This window comes from Lolium perenne, chromosome 7, assembly GCF_019359855.2.
Source record: "Lolium perenne isolate Kyuss_39 chromosome 7, Kyuss_2.0, whole genome shotgun sequence".
In the NCBI taxonomy this organism is placed as follows: Eukaryota; Viridiplantae; Streptophyta; class Magnoliopsida; order Poales; family Poaceae; genus Lolium; species Lolium perenne.
Window position 1 is genome coordinate 88,404,909 of NC_067250.2, and position 17,430 is coordinate 88,422,338.

General features: G+C 43.0%; 1 protein-coding gene and 1 long non-coding RNA gene across 2 annotated transcripts; one reads left to right on the forward strand and one right to left on the reverse strand.

Annotated features, from left to right (window-relative positions):
* The first annotated feature begins 2,579 nt into the window (after nt 1-2,579).
* On the forward strand, nt 2,580-6,457 carry LOC127316723 (uncharacterized). Its single transcript, XR_007860596.2, has 2 exons — nt 2,580-2,758; nt 3,909-6,457. It is a non-coding gene; the product is annotated as an uncharacterized lncRNA (long non-coding RNA).
* A 6,805-nt stretch (nt 6,458-13,262) lies between these two features.
* On the reverse strand, nt 13,263-14,975 carry LOC139833633 (uncharacterized). The gene is made up of 3 exons (XM_071823962.1): nt 14,668-14,975; nt 13,606-14,315; nt 13,263-13,291 (listed from the first exon to the last, which is right to left on the reverse strand). The coding sequence occupies exons 1-3, from the start codon at nt 14,973-14,975 to the stop codon at nt 13,263-13,265; spliced, it is 1,047 nt and encodes a 348-aa protein (XP_071680063.1).
* Between the last annotated feature and the right edge of the window lie 2,455 nt (nt 14,976-17,430).

The window sequence follows — 17,430 nt, forward strand, 5'->3', positions numbered from 1 at the left end:
GATATACCTTAGTTGATCAAGATAATACTTGATCATGGATGTGAGAACCCCAACTAATGAGAGATACCTTAGGAAGCCAAATCTTGATCATTATAAATTGGGTAATGATCATACACCCTAAGAACTTGAGGTAGAGACCTTAGGAACAAGTTGATCAGGTCTAATCCATGATCAAACCTTGGAGATATAATTCAGTACATAAAATCATAGGGGCACTACTGGTAACCCTAAACCATTTCCAATATATTAATTAGAGAGACCACTGGATAGTAACAAATCTTTGTATAGTTCAGTCCTATATCAACCTAAATGATCCTTGAATAAACCATCCTATGAGTGGTGAGAAAAAGTAACCCTAGCCAAAGTAATATGGTGTTAAATTACATATGAAACCTATACCATGTCTCAAGCTAACTTGTGAATTACTTGCTGATCATAAGTAAAACCCTAACCTATATCCCAATATTAGTTTGTGCATCAGTTGGGTGATCACAACTATAAACCTAGTTCACATTTGAGTTCCAAACCATATGCCATTAGGTGAATATCATTAGAACCCTACAATTGCTCACAAACTAAATCTTATGCTTCAGTTATTGAACCTAAGATTAACCAAGTGCTAAACCATATGATTAAACCATGGTGGTGATAAACCACTTATCATTATAACCAAGACCAAACCATGGTGAGAGTAATATCTACTCTAGGTATTTCAAGGTGTTATTAAATATAATCCTAGTGCTACCTTTGGAAATTGGTTATAATAAAACCTACAAGACCTTAACAAGAAAGTGCTCACATAAAATTATGTGCAAGTGACAAATTCCTCAAATAGAAACCAAGCACTAATAACAATCTATAAAATACTTTGAGTTCAAAGTATTAACTCTAATCATTCCAAAGGATTTGATCCATAAGAAAAAAAAAGTAAAATGAGAATATAAACTCATGTCTAATTGCTATTTTGAATAAGCCCAATAGTATGAAATATACTTAAATATGAAATACTTGTTACAAAAGAAAAAAATGGTTTAATAATCACTGCTATACAACTTAATGGAATTAACAGAGTAAGAAACCTGCAATTAAAAAAATTGAAATTAAAAGCAGAATACAAAATAGAAAATGAAAACAGAAAATAAAAATAGAAGGGAAAAGAGAGGAGGTGCTTACCAGAGCATGCAGCAGCCTGCAGAGTAGCTCAACACCCCGGCCCAAGACGCAGTCCAAACCAGCCCATGTACCTCTTCGCGTGGATAAAGACGAAGGAGACGTCATCGTCTTCGTCTTCGTTACTGGACGCGCGTGAGCTCGCCACCGCGACGCCAACGCCACGTCCCGTGGTCGCCGCCGACGTTGTTGACCGCCAGCGCACGTCGGAGGCCATATAAAATGCGCTAGAGTCCTCCATTCCCCTCTCTCTGTTCTAATTTTGCCCCAAATCGAAACCCTAACACAACCAGCCGCCGACCATCGCTGTCGATGGAGACCTCCCCAGGCCAAGCCGTGGCCACCAGAGTCACCGCCGTGCTCGACTTGCTCCTCCTGCAAAAGGAATCGAGCCAGACCAGCACGTAGCGCCGTCGCCGACCTCACTTCTCCGACGGTCGGAGCTAGCGATTCCGGCGAACCAGACATTCCCCGACCTCGCCGACACGCCTGTCATGCTCATGGTGAGCCCGCACATCTCCTGAGCTCCCTATTGCATCGAATCGTCGCCCGTAGCCTCCTAGCCGCGTGTGCCCGTGTCCACCGCCGTTCGGCCTAGCCGGCGAGCGAGCTCCGGCGACCATTTAGGAGCGGCGCTGGTACCAGTAAGTTCACCTCGGCACACTGAGTCTCGTGGTGTAGGTAGTTTGCCCGCGCGAGCGCCGTATCGCCGACGACCATCGTCACTGCCCACCGGTGAGGCACATCGTTGCCACGTCGGCACCACGTGGCATCCAGCGTGGACATAGCCCCACCAGTCAATGATTGTGTGGGTAGGTTAGCTGGGTAGTTTTAGTATTTAACCATTGTAATTTAAATTCCATAGTTGCTGAAACTTTGAATGAATTTAGAAAATTCATTTCAACTCAAAAAAAATGTAAATGAGACATCAAAATGCTCATAAAAATTAACTCTATCCAATAAAAATATAATATGAATGTTTTTATTAAAATAAAAATTAATTATTTAACCTTTATTATTTAAGCCTTTTCTTTTGTCCTAAAAGTGTATTTATATGAACTATTATTCTCTTATAAAATTGATGAAAATAAGAAAATGTTATAAACATTATAAAATTGCTAAAATAATAATAATTAACTTTAAACTTACTAAAGAAGTGGTTCCTTTAAAAAGAAAACAAGAATAAGAAGATCACATTGATCTTAGCGTAAAATTGCTAGATATTTTGTCCAACCGCCTAGGTGCTCCAACATTATCTCTTGGGCTGGTTTGAAAAAGAAAGAAAGAAGCAAAGGCTGTCCTTATCCTAACCTTGCCATCCAAGTTTCTATCGGTTGATCTTATCAGCATGTCCTAAATATCCCGATGGGCTTGTGCAAGGTTCGCGCCTATAAATACCATAGGAACGACTTCCATCGTTTCATCTAAACCTCAGGCCTCTGTCTTTAGCCTTACTTCCCTGCTGTGAGACGCGACTACCTGCTGAGTGCTGAGTGACGCAACTGGTTTGTAGAGGCCACAAGGGAATCCTTTCTATTTCTTGGATTTGCAAAGGCGAGCTAGAATAGAGCTGGTTTGCCAATTAGAGGTCAGTGACGTCTTTTACTAGTTCTTTGTGCTTCATAGTGATCAAGTACCATGGAGTAGTATGCATATTAGTACGCTGGACCTAGTATTTAAGATCAACCGGCCCATTTTAACAGGAGCATGCTAAATCAATTCACGCACCTCTCCATCCAAGAGCACGTTCCACTTGCTCCCTACTAACCAAACTAGCTAAATAACATGTGGACATGTATACTGATAATTGATTAATACTACTAAACCAATCAGGTAAATTAAATTACTAATTTGCCCGTTGGCCGGCGAGTGACGGTTGCGGACATGCTTGTCGACATGGGGGCAACGATATGCAAATGAATCTAGAAAAATATTAAATAAGATGATCATCTTGTATTAGCAACTATATTTAAATCTTAACCAAGCTAGTAACATACATGCTCATGTTATCTAGAACTACACATGTTCCAAACACAAGTAAAGTTGTTCACTTCATATGGACATACTGATAAACCCTAAATAATCAAGTACTACCAAATATAGAAGAACCCTAACTTGTTTGCTTAACACCATCACCTTAATCATCATTATTTGGTATAATCCAGGGTGATCAACCATCCTAGCAAATTGTGTAGCAATTCACTTTACATGCTCATGCTTAACTAAAGCATGCAGATACTAGATGCATCTAAATCCATCCTGCTTAGGATCCATGTAATGCCTACTTAGGAAACTCAATTGAGAATCATAATAAACCATATGAGCTAATATTTCAACTTGAAATACTTATTATTGTTTAGGTAACATGTTCTTCAAAAGTTATTCTTTTGAAGTATACGATAAGTAATCATTAACCATGCCATATAGTACTAAAACCAACAACTGTTCATTACATATTAGGATTATACCAAATGCTATTGTTGTGTGCTAGTAATGTTATTGTTGTTATATATTGCACTATTTATTTATACTACCAAGTTAATCAAAACCTTAATAAGAAACTTGTTTGTGAATCACTCTAAAAGTGTAACACACCTTAAACCAATCATACCAACTCACTAATCCTAAATCATCGGGGTTAGGTCACGCTTAGAGCGATTGCATCTCATACTTATGCATTATTGCATCATTGCCAATCTTTTAAACATCGTCCTTACCGGACGATGATGCTATTTCAGAATTTGGAGTTATTGCGTATCGAAGACCTTGCCGGCATAATCTTACAGTCAAGAAAGGCAAGTTCATCGCTTGCTCATGTCATTTGAGTATTTTTACCAAATTACTTGCAAAATACTATAATTATCACTCTTGCATGAAAAGCAAAAATACTAATTTCATAACTATGAATATGACTATGTGGTGGGCAATGGAACCGTGGAATGTGTTGATATGGTGGAGGTTCCATTGCAATGGGTTTATATCCATCTAGGATTAACAACAAATGTCGTCCAGTGATTCTTGTGCCGTAAAACTCGTGTTAACCATAAGATCTGGAGTGGGACGGAGTAGTCAATTGGATTTTCACCTCTCGTACATCAACGGATGCGCTTAGCGTAGCAGTTGTGTCTTGCGAGAACAACCGGTGGGTGGGGATCCCCTTCTAATTCCCCACGGTAATGCGGTCTATGATAGGTTGCATTGGCCAGCGAAGGACCATGGTTGCGACCTGGTAGTTGTCGAGGTCGGAAGATATCCATGTGATATAGCCCGGCGAGGACCTAAGGTCGGATTTGCAACAAAGGGTGGGTGTGCGAGGTAGCAGAGGAATATGATTGGGTAAGACCTTATACCGGGCCTCACACCAAAGGAAGTGTGGACGGGAAACTCGAGCCGGGTTGGCACCAAGGTTAAGATCTCTTATGGGTAAAGCAACACACCTCTGCAGAGTGTAATGAATCGTGACCTGTCACTCCCTGTTCCGGGTTATGGAACTGCGAACGCTGCCGAAAAGGAACTCCATGAAGTTCTAGTAAACCGGTGAAGGCTGACGGACATAGTTGTTCTGAATAAAAGCAACCTTTTGAAGAAATGGTTATGAAAACCTGCATTGGTATTAGACTTTCTGGTCTAATGCTGTAGCTAGTGCATTAAACACCTCTTTCCTATAATGAACTTGTTGAGTACGCTCGTACTCATCCCACCCTTAAATGCCCTGCTTAGATATGGAAGCATCGAAGGAGGATCTACAGTGCAACTCGAAGACCGAGGAGTCCACCACTACTTCAAGGAACAGGAACTTGTCAAAAGAGAGTCAAATACCACATCCAACAAGCACTACAAGAAAAGTTTCCATGGCCAACGAAGTTGAAGTCACGCCGTGGTTGCTGGTGCACCATGGCCGACGATTTTGGGTCTCTCCGTGGTGCATGTCAAAAAAAAATCTCGTTTTTGAGGCCACCTAGCCCGATGAAAGCGTCCAAAACGTCTCGTATGGTGGCCCGGGACGTGGTGCATCGCGAATTCTCGGGTTCGCCGGCCGAGTCAACGCAAATCCGCACCGCCCAGGGATGTAGGGCCCAGATGGCAGCCTCTCTAGCATTGTTTTTTTTCTCGATCGCGCCATCTCGTTCAACGCTCTCCGATCGAGCCGTTTACGATGTTGGATCATGGGTCCCGCATGTCATCCTCTATGAACCAAAATTCTTTCTATTCTTGGATTTTTTGACCCCCTGATTTCTGGCTACTTCCTTTTTCTTTTGATCCTGTGCCGCCTTGGAAACGTTGAGACCAACAACAACAACAACAACAACAACAACCAAGCCTTTCAGTCCCAAACAAGTTGGGGTAGGCTAGAGTTGAAACCCATAAGATCTCGAAGCAAAGTCATGGTTCTGGAACGTGGATAGCTAACTTCCACGCACCCCTATCCATGGCTAAATCTTTGTCAATATTCCAAACCTTTAGGTCTCTCTTAACGTAATCATCCCATGTCAAGTTTGGTCTACCACGACCCCTCTTAACATTCTCATCACGCTTTATCCGCCCGCTATGTGATACGTCTCCGACGTATCGATAATTTCTTATGTTCCATGCCACATTATTGATGTTATCTACATGTTTTATGCACACTTTATGTCATATTCGTGCATTTTCTGGAACTAACCTATTAACAAGATGCCGAAGTGCCAGTTGCTGTTTTCTGCTGTTTTTGGTTTCAGAAATCCTAGTAACGAAATATTCTCGGAATTGGACGAAATCAACGCCCAGGGTCCTATTTTGCCACGAAGCTTCTAGAAGACCGAAGAGGAGACGAAGTGGGGCCACGAGGTGGCCACACCCTAGGGCGGCGCGCCCCCCCCTTGGCGGCGCGGCCCTGTGGTGTGGGCCCCTCGTGCCGCCTCCTGACCTGCCCTTCCGCCTACTTAAAGCCTCCGTCGCGAAACCCCCAGTACCGAGAGCCACGATACGGAAAACCTTACTGAGACGCCGCCGCCGCCAATCCCATCTCGGGGGATTCAGGAGATCGCCTCCGGCACCCTGCCGGAGAGGGGATTCATCTCCCGGAGGACTCTACGCCGCCATGGTCGCCTCCGGAGTGATGTGTGAGTAGTCTACCCCTGGACTATGGGTCCATAGCAGTAGCTAGATGGTTGTCTTCTCCCCATTGTGCTTAATTGTTGGATCTTGTGAGCTGCCTAACATGATCAAGATCATCTATCTGTAATTCAATATGTTGCGTTTGTTGGGATCCGATGAATAGAGAATACTTGTTATGTTGATTATCAAAGTTATGTCTATGTGTTGTTTATGATCTTGCATGCTCTCCGTTATTAGTAGATGCTCTGGCCAAGTTGATGCTAGTAACTCCAAGAGGGAGTATTTATGCTCGATAGTGGGTTCATGTCTCCGTGAATGCGAGGGGTGACAAGAACCTCTAAGGTTATGGATGTGCTGTTGCCACTAGGGATAAAGCATTGGTGCTATGTTCAAGGATGTAGTCACTGATTACATTACGCGCAATACTTAATGCAATTGTCTGTTGTTAGCAACTTAATACTGGAGGGGGTTCGGATGATAACCTGAAGGTGGACTTTTTAGGCATAGATGCATGCTGGATAGCGGTCTATGTACTTTGTCGTAATGCCCAATTAAATCTCACAATACTCATCATAATATGTATGTGCATGGTCATGCCCTCTCTATTTGTCAATTGCCCAACTGTAATTTGTTCACCCAACATGCTGTTTATCTTATGGGAGAGACACCTCTAGTGAACTGTGGACCCCGGTCCAATTCTCTATATTGAAATACAATCTACTGCAATACTGTTCTACTGTTTTCTGCAAACAATCATCTTCCACACAATACGGTTAATCCTTTGTTACAGCAAGCCGGTGAGATTGACAACCTCACTATTTTGTTGGGGCAAAGTACTTTGGTTGTGTTGTGCAGGTTCCACGTTGGCGCCGGAATCTTTGGTGTTGTGCCGCACTACATCCCGCCGCCATCAACCTTCAACATGCTTCTTGGCTCCTACTGGTTCGATAAACCTTGGTTTCATACTGAGGGAAAACTTGCCGCTGTACGCATCACACCTTCCTCTTGGGGTTCCCAACGGACGCGTGGTGTACGCGTATCAAGCAACTTTTTCTGGCGCCGTTGTCGGGGAGATCAAGACACGCTGCAAGGGGAGTCTCCACTTCCCAATCTCTTTACTTTGTTTTTGTCTTGCTTAGTTTTATTTACTACTTTGTTTGCTTCACTAAATCAAAATACAAAAAAATTAGTTGCTAGTTTTCCTTTATTTGCTATCTTGTTTGCTATATCAAAAACACAAAAAAAATTAGTTACTTGCATTTACTTTACTTATTTCATCATGTTTCCTCCTAAGTTTGTTCTTAAAGATGTACCGGTAGGCCGAGGGTCTATCCTTGGGAAAGACAATATAGAAGATTTTTTCACTCATATTAGTACGGTCGAAGATTTTGAAGATAGACACTTGGTAGAACTTGCTCCCACTTATGAAATTGCTGTAGCTTCTTTAGTACACGCGTTAGAAGCTAGATTTGTTAATCTTAATTCTGTGATTCAACATATGTTTCTTACACTCAGTGATATGGAAGAAGGAGAAAAAGAAAGATTTTGTATTAGAAACCCTTCTTAAAGAATTTGGGGGAATAGCGAGAGAAGCTAGAAAAGTCTTCACTAAATATAATATGCTAGGCTCTTATACCAACTTTGCCAGTACCCTTGAGAGGATGGAAGAGGATAGACAAAAGTACACTAATGAAGTTAATTATGAGGGGGATATTAAAACATCAATACCTTGCAAACTCTTGGGAATGTGTGAGGCACTAGAAAAGAATTTTGATTGGATTGTTCCTGAAGATTTGTTTGATGAGAGTAGCAAGCCCAAGACTAATGAAAAGGGATCCTCTGAAACTCACATAGAAAAGATAAGATGCATAGTTGAGAAAAATCCACACCCCGCTGTAGAAGTACCACCCTTTGATAATACTTGATACACACTTTTTGCGCCTAGCTGAAAGGCGTTAAAGAAAAGCGCTTATGGGAGACAACCCATGGTTTTTACCTACAGTACTTTGTTTTTATTTTGTGTCTTGGAAGTTGTTTACTACTGTAGCAACCTCTCCTTATCTTAGTTTTGTGTTTTGTTGTGCCAAGTAAAGTCGTTGATAGTAAAGTTCATACTAGATTTGGATTACTGCGCAGAAACAGATTTCTTTGCTGTCACGAATCTGGGCTGTTTTCTCTGTAGGTAACTCAGAAAATTATGCCAATTTACGTGAGTGATCCTCAGATATGTACGCAACTTTCATTCAATTTGAGCATTTTCATTTGAGCAAGTCTGGTGCCTCGATAAAATTCGTCAATACGAACTGTTCTGTTTTGACAGATTCTGCCTTTTATTTCGCATTGCCAGTTTTGTTATGTTTGATGGATATTTCGATTCCATTCACTTTCAGTAGCTTTGTGCAATGTCCAGAAGTGTTAAGAATGATTATGTCACCTCTGAACATGTATATTTTGATTGTGCACTAACCCTCTAATGAGTTGTTTCGAGTTTGGTGTGGAGGAAGTTTTCAAGGATCAAGAGAGGAGTATGATGCAACATGATCAAGGAGAGTGAAAGCTCTAAGCTTGGGGATGCCCCGGTGGTTCACCCCTACATATTCTAAGAAGACTCAAGCGTCTAAGCTTGGGGATGCCCAAGGCATCCCCTTCTTCATCGACAACATTATCAGGTTCCTCCCCTGAAACTATATTTTTATTCCGTCACATCTTATGTGCTTTGCTTGGAGCGTCGGTTTGTTTTTGTTTTTTGTTTTGTTTGAATAAAATGGATCCTAGCATTCACTTTATGGGAGAGAGACACGCTCCGCTGTAGCATATGGACAAGTATGTCCTTAGTTTCTACTCATAGTATTCATGGCGAAGTTTCTTCTTCGTTAATTGTTATATGGTTGGAATTGGAAAATGATACATGTAGTAATTGCTATAAATGTCTTGGGTAATGTGATACTTGGCAATTGTTGTGCTCATGTTTAAGCTCTTGCATCATATGCTTTGCACCCATTAATGAAGAAATACATAGAGCATGCTAAAATTTGGTTTGCATATTTGGTTTCTCTAAGGTCTAGATAATTTCTAGTATTGAGTTTGAACAACAAGGAAGACGGTGTAGAGTCTTATAATGTTTACAATATGTCTTTTATGTGAGTTTTGCTGCACCGGTTCATCCTTGTGTTTGTTTCAAATAAGCCTTGCTAGCCTAAACCTTGTATCGAGAGGGAATACCTCTCATGCATCCAAAATACTTGAGCCAACTACTATGCCATTTGTGTCCACCATACCTACCTACTACATGGTATTTTCCGCCATTCCAAAGTAAATTACTTGAGTGCTACCTTTAAAATTCCATCATTCACCTTTGCAATATATAGCTCATGGGACAAATAGCTTAAAAACTATTGTGGTATTGAATATGTACTTATGCACTTTATCTCTTATTAAGTTGCTTGTTGTGCGATAACCATGTTCACTGGGGACGCCATCAACTACTCTTTGTTGAATTTCATGTGAGTTGCTATGCATGTTCGTCTTGTCTGAAGTAAGAGAGATCTACCACCTTATGGTTAAGCATGCATATTGTTAGAGAAGAACATTGGGCCGCTAACTAAAGCCATGATCCATGGTGGAAGTTTCAGTTTTGGACATATATCCTCAATCTCATATGAGAAAATTATTAATTGTTGTTACATGCTTATGCATAAAAGAGGAGTCCATTATCTGTTGTCTATGTTGTCCCGGTATGGATGTCTAAGTTGAGAATATTCAATATCGAGAAATCCAATGCGAGCTTTCTCCTTAGACCTTTGTACAGGCGGCATAGAGGTACCCCTTTGTGACACTTGGTTAAAACATGTGCATTGTGATGATCCGGTAGTCCAAGCTAATTAGGACAAGGTGCGGGCACTATTAGTATACTATGCATGAGGTTTGCAACTTGTAAGATATAATTTACGTGATACATATGCTTTATTACTACCGTTGACAAAATTGTTTCATGTTTTCAAAATCAAAGCTCTAGCACAAATATAGCAATCGATGCTTTTCCTCTATGGAGGACCATTCTTTTACTTTCAATGTTGAGTCAGTTCACCTATTTCTCTCCACCTCAAGAAGCAAACACTTGTGTGAACTGTGCATTGATTCCTACATATTTGCATATTGCACTTGTTATATTACTCTATGTTGACAATATCCATGAGATATACATGTTATAAGTTGAAAGCAACCGCTGAAACTTAATCTTCCTTTGTGTTGCTTCAATGCCTTTACTTTGAATTATTGCTTTATGAGGTAACTCTTATGCAAGACTTATTGATGCTTGTCTTGAAGTACTATTCATGAAAAGTCTTTGCTATATGATTCACTTGTTTACTCATGTCATATACATTGTTTTGATCGCTGCATTCACTACATATGCTTTACAAATAGTATGATCAAGGTTATGATGGCATGTCACTCCGTAAATTATCTTTGTTATCGTTTTACTCGCTCGGGACGAGCAGTAACTAAGCTTGGGGATGCTGATACGTCTCCGACGTATCGATAATTTCTTATGTTCCATGCCACATTATTGATGTTATCTACATGTTTTATGCACACTTTATGTCATATTCGTGCATTTTACTGGAACTAACCTATTAACAAGATGCCGAAGTGCCGATTCTTGTTTCTGCTGTTTTTGGTTTCAGAAATCCTAGTAACGAAATATTCTCGGAATTGGACGAAATCAACGCCCGGGGTCCTATTTTGCTACGAAGCTTCCGTAAGACCGAAGAGGAGACGAAGTGGGGCCACGAGGTGGCCACACCCTAGGCGGCGCGGCCCCCGCTTGGCCGCGCGGCCCGGTGGGGGGGGCCACTCGTGCTGCCTCCCGACCGGCCCTTCCGCCTACTTAAAGCCTCCGTCGCGAAACCCCCGTACCGAGAGCCACGATACGGAAAACCCATCGAGACGCCGCCGCCGCCAATCCCATCTCGGGGGATTCAGGAGATCGCCTCCGGCACCCTGCCGGAGAGGGGATTCATCTCCCGGAGGACTCTACGCCGCCATGGTCGCCTCCGGAGTGATGTGTGAGTAGTCTACCCCTGGACTATGGGTCCATAGCAGTAGCTAGATGGTTGTCTTCTCCCCATTGTGCTTAATTGTCGGATCTTGTGAGCTGCCTAACATGATCAAGATCATCTATCTGTAATTCTATATGTTGCGTTTGTTGGGATCCGATGAATAGAGAATACTTGTTATGTTGATTTTCAAAGTTATGTCTATGTGTTGTTTATGATCTTGCATGCTCTCCGTTATTAGTAGATGCTCTGGCCAAGTTGATGCTAGTAACTCCAAGAGGGAGTATTTATGCTCGATAGTGGGTTCATGTCTCCGTGAATCTGGAGGGGTGACAAGAACCTCTAAGGTTATGGATGTGCTGTTGCCACTAGGGATAAAACATTGGTGCTATGTTCAAGGATGTAGTCACTGATTACATTACGCGCAATACTTAATGCAATTGTCTGTTGTTAGCAACTTAATACTGGAGGGGGTTCGGATGATAACCTGAAGGTGGACTTTTTAGGCATAGATGCATGCTGGATAGCGGACTATGTACTTTGTCGTAATGCCCAATTAAATCTCACAATACTCATCATAATATGTATGTGCATGGTCATGTCCTCTCTATTTGTCAATTGCCCAACTGTAATTTGTTCACCCAACATATTGTTTATCTTATGGGAGAGACACCTCTAGTGAACTGTGGACCCCGGTCCAATTCTCTATATTGAAATACAATCTACTGCAATACTGTTCTACTGTTTTCTGCAAACAATCATCTTCCACACAATACGGTTAATCCTTTGTTACAGCAAGCCGGTGAGATTGACAACCTCACTGTTTCGTTGGGGCAAAATACTTTGGTTGTGTTGTGCAGGTTCCACGTTGGCGCCGGAATCTCTGGTGTTGCGCCGCACTACATCCCGCCGCCATCAACCTTCAACGTGCTTCTTGGCTCCTACTGGTTCGATAAACCTTGGTTTCATACTGAGGGAAAACTTGCCGCTGTACGCATCACACCTTCCTCTTGGGGTTCCCAACGGACGCGTGCTGTACGCGTATCACTATGCACCGGCGCTTCCGGAGGCCTCCGTTGGATATGTCCAAACCATCTGAGACGATGTTGGACCAGCTTCTCTTCAATCGGTGCTACCCCAACTCTCTCCCGTATATCGTCGTTCCGTACCCGATCCTTCCTTGTGTGGCCACATATCCATCTCAACATGCGCATCTCTGCTACACTTAACTGTTGGATATGTCGTCTCTTCGTTGGCCAACACTCAGCGCCATACAACATCGCAGGTCGGATAGCTGTCCTATAAAATCTGCCTTTTCGCTTTTGTGGCACTCTCTTGTCACAGAGTACGCCAGAAGCTTGGCGCCACTTCATCCAACCAGCCTTGATTCGGTGGCCCACATCTTCATCGATATCGCCATCCTTCTGCAACATGGACCCCAAATATCGAAAAGTGTCTCTCTCCGGTACCACCTGCCCATCAAGGCTAACCTCTCCCTCCTCGTGCCTAGTAGAACTTAAACTGCACCTCATGTATTCAGTTTTAATTCTACTAAGCCTAAAACCTTTCGATTCGAGAGTTCGCCTCCACAACTCTAACTTTCTATTAACCCCCGTTCGGCTATCATCGGCTAGCACCACATCGTTCGCAAAGAGCATACACCATGGGATGTCTCCTTGTATATCCCTTGTGACCTCATCCATCACCAAATCAAAAAGATAAGGGCTCAAAGCTGACCCTTGGTGTAGCCCTATTCTAATTGGAAAGTCATCAGTGTCGCCATCGCTTGTTCGAACACTTGTCACAACATTATCATACATATCCTTGATGAGGGTAATGTACTTTATTGGGACTTTGTGTTTCTCCAAGGCCCACCACATGACATTCCGAGGTATAGCATAGGCCTTCTACAAATCAATGAAAACCATATGAAGGTCCTTATTTTGCTCCCTGTATCTCTCCATCAGCTGTCGTACCAAGAAGATGGCTTCCATGGTAGACCTCCCAGGCATGAAACCAAATTGGTTTTTGGTCACGCTTGTCAACCTTCTTAAGCGGTGCTCAATGACTCTCTCCCATAGCTTCATAGTATGGCTCATCAGCTTGATTCCACGGTAATTAGTACAACTTTGAACATCCCCCTTGTTCTTGAAGATTGGTACTAAAATACTCCGCCTCCATTCTTCGGGCATCTTGTTTGACCAAAAAATGAGGTTGAAAAGCTTAGTTAGCCATACTATTGCTACGTCTCCAAGGCCTCTCCACGCCTCGATGGGGATACCATCAGGACCCATCGCCCTGCCGCCTTTCATCCTCATTAACGCCTCCTTAACCTCAGACTCCTGGATACGTCGCACAAAGCACATGCTGGTATCATCAAAGGAGTCATCTAGCTCAATGGTAGAGCTCTCAGCCTCTCCATTGTAAAGGTTTTCAAAGTACTCCCGCCATCTACGCTTGATCGCCTCATCCTTCACAAGAAGCTGATCATCTCCGTCCTTGATGCATTTGACTTTGTTGACATCCCTCGTCTTCCTCTCCCTAAACTTGGCCATCTTATAGATGTCCCTTTCGCCTTCCTTCGTGTTTAAATGTTGGTAGAGGTCCTCATACGCCCGACCCCTTGCTTCACTCACCGCCCGCTTTGCAGCCTTCTTCGCCACCTTGTACTTCTCCATGTTAGCTGCACTCCTGTCCAGATATAGGAATCTGAAACAATCCTTTTTCTCCCTGATAACCTTCTGGACCTCAGCGTTCCACCACCAGGTATCCTTAGCTTCCCTTCTACTTCCCTTAGTCACCCCAAACTCCTCTACAGCGACCTTCCGCAAGCAGGTCGCCATACTCGTCCACATCATGTTTGCATCGCCTCCTTCCTCCCAAGGGCCCTCCTTAATAACCCTCTCCCTGAAAGCCTGGGATGCCTCACCCTTGAGCTTCCACCACTTTGTTCTAGCGACTTTGGCGCGCTTACCCCGCTGGACACGGATCCTAAAGCGAAAGTTAGCAACCACCAGCTTATGTTGACAACACTCTCTCCAGGTATCACCTTACTATCAATGCAAGCGCGTCTATGTTCTCTTCTAGAGAGGACAAAATTAATCTGGCTAGAGTGTAGACCACTACTGAACGTCACTAGATGGGATTCTCTCTTCCTAAAGAGGGTGTTAGCTACGACCATGTCATAGGCTAGAGCGAAGATCAGGACATCTTCTCCTTCTTGGTTCCTCATGCCATAGCCAAAGCCCCCATGCACCCTTTCAAAACCTGTGTTAGATGTACCCACATGGCCATTGAGGTCTCCTCCTATGAAGAGCTTCTCACCAATAGGTACCCTCCTAACCAAGTCCTCCAGGCCTTCCTTAACTCCCTCTTGGTGCTCTCATTGTGGCCTACTTGTGGGGCATACGCGCTGATAACATTGAGGACTAAGTCCCCAACAACCAGCTTGACAAGGATCATCCGGTCCCCTTGCCTCTTGACGTCCACAACTCCATCCCTGAGGCTCTTATTGACCAAGATTCCTACTCCATTTTTGTTTGAAGTTGTCCCCGTGTACCACAACTTGAAACCGGTATCCTCCACCTCCTTCGCCTTCTGTCCCTTCCATTTGGTCTCTTGGACACATAGGACATCAACACGCCTCCTCATCGCTGTATCAACTAACTCCCGTAACTTACCCGTCAGGGATCCTACGTTCCAGCTACCTAAGCGTATCCTCCTAGGCTCGGCTAACTTCCTTACCCTCCGCACTCGTCGAGTCAAATGCGGAGACCCTTACTCATTTTTCACTACACCGGGGCGTCGGTGCAACGCGCCACTAGGGATGCGGCAACCCGACCCTTGCTCACTTATCACCGTATCCAGATGGCAGCCTCTCTAGCATTGTTTTTTTTTTGATTGCGCCATCTCGTTCAACGCTCTCCGATCGAGCCGTTTATGATGTTGGATCATGGGTCCCGCATGTCATCCTCTATGAACCAAAATTCTTTCTATTCTTGTATTTTTTGACCCCCTGATTTCTGGCTACTTCCTTTTTCTTTTGATCCCGTGCCGCCTTGGAAACGTTGAGACCGCTGCTGCAAAATGGGACCCGTATGCCATCCTCTATGTGCAATCAACTTTCTTTTCTTGGAGTTTTTTTGGCACCTCATATTTGGTCACTTGCCTTTTTCTTTCGGTCCCGTGCCGCCTCTCAAACGGTGATACCACTGCTGCTAAATGGAACCCGCATGTCATCCTTTATGTACTATAAAACTTTCTTTTCTTGGATTTTTTTGGCACCTCATAATTGGTCACTTGCCTTTTTCTTTCGATCCCGTGCCGCCTCTCAAAGGTTATCCCGCTGCTGCTAAATGGGACCCGCATGTCATCCTCTATGTACTATAAAACTTTATTTTCTTGGATTTTTGGGCACCTGATATTTGGTCCCTTGCCTTTTTCTTTCGATCTCATGCCACGTTTGAAACGGTGATACTGCTGCTGCTAAATGGGACCCGCATGTCATCCTCTATGTATAATCAAGTTTATTTTCTTGAATTATTTTTGGCTCCTGATATTTGGTCACTTGCCTTTTTCTTTCGATCTCATGCCACGTTTGAAACGTTGAGGAACCTGCTGGCTCGTGGGGCCCGCATGTCATCCTCTATGTGCTATAAAAGTTTCTTTTCTTGGAATTTTTTTCACCCTCTAATTTTTGGCTATGTCCTTTTTCTTTTGATCCCCTGCCGCCTTGGAAACGTTGAGTAAGATGCTGACTCATGGGACCCGCATGTCATCCTCTATGTACAATCAACTTTTTTTTCTTTTGATCTCAAGCCGCATTTGAAACGTTGAGACCGCTGCTGCTAAATGGGACCCGCATGTCATCCTCTATGTACAATAAAGTTTCTTTTCTTGGATTATCTTTGGCTCCTGATATTTTGTCACTTGCTTTTTTCTTTCGATGTCATGCCGCCTTTCAAATGTTGAGTAAGCTGCTGGCTCATGGGTCCCGCATGTCATCCTCTACGAATAATAAAAGTTTCCTTTCTTGGAGTTATTTTTGACCCCTAATTTTTGGCTATTTGCCTTTTTCTTTTGATCACCTGCCCCCCTTTCAAACAATGAGGACGTTGTTGGCAGCTCGGTCCCACATGTCATCCTCTATATACAATAAAAGTTTCCTTTGATGGATTTATTTTGAACCCCTAATTAATTTCTGGATATTTCCTTTTTTCTTTTGATCCCCTACCGCCTTGGAATCGTTGAGGATGATGCTGCCTCATGGGTCCTGCATGTCATCCTCTCAGAACGGTAAATGTTTCTTTTCTTGGATTTTGTTTGCCAAATGATTTTTGGCTTATTTTTTCTTTCGATCTCCTGCCGCCTTTAAAACGTTGAGGACGCTTCTAGCTCACGGGTCCCACATGTCAGCCTCTATGAACAATAAGCGCTGAGGATGCTGCTGCCTCATGGGTCCCGCATGTCATCCTCTCAGAATGGTAAATGTTTCTTTTCGTGGAATTTGTTTACCAAATGATTTTTGGCTTATTTTTTATTTCGATCTCCTGCCACCTTTAAAACGTTGAGGACGCTGCTGGCTCACGGGTCCCCGATGTCAGCCTCCCCGTACAAGAAACATGTGATATCTTGATTATTTTGCAAACAATAAACAATGTACTTCGCTCTGAGCTATTGCAAACGGATAAATTAAATCTTTATTTTTCATAAATAAACTTATATGTTGAATCTTCTTGTTTTTTGTTTTTGCGAAGCATAGGACTTTCCTGTTTTTTTTTAGAAAAATCCGAACTTTCCTGTTTTGGAGTGGGCTGAAATTGTACGAGTCAAAAGGCCCAGTAGGATAGTTCGAAGGCCCAGATGTCCAGATGCAGCCCAATTGAAATCTTTCTTTTCTTGGATTTTTTTCACCCCCCGGTTTCTGGCTACTTCATTTTTCTTTTGTCCTGTGCCGCCTTGGAAACGTTGAGACCACTGCTACAAAATAGGACCCGCATGTCATCCTCTATGTACAATAAAGTTTCTTTTCTTGGATTATTTTTGGCTCCTGATATTTGGTCACTTGCCTTTTTCTTTTGATCTCATGCCGACTTTGAAACGTTGA

What these genes read in the sequence shown, in the direction of transcription:
- LOC139833633 (XM_071823962.1), bottom strand. Translation starts at nt 14,975, where the DNA reads ATGAGGAGGCGTGTTGATGTCCTATGTGTCCAAGAGACCAAATGGAAG. An exon ending in AGGAAGGCCTGGAGGACTTG is followed by an intron (nt 14,316 to 14,667) that starts GTTAGGAGGGTA and finishes CTTTCGCTTTAG; the next exon opens with GATCCGTGTCCAGCGGGGTA. An exon ending in CAGGGCGATGGGTCCTGATG is followed by an intron (nt 13,292 to 13,605) that starts GTATCCCCATCG and finishes TTGGTACGACAG; the next exon opens with CTGATGGAGAGATACAGGGA.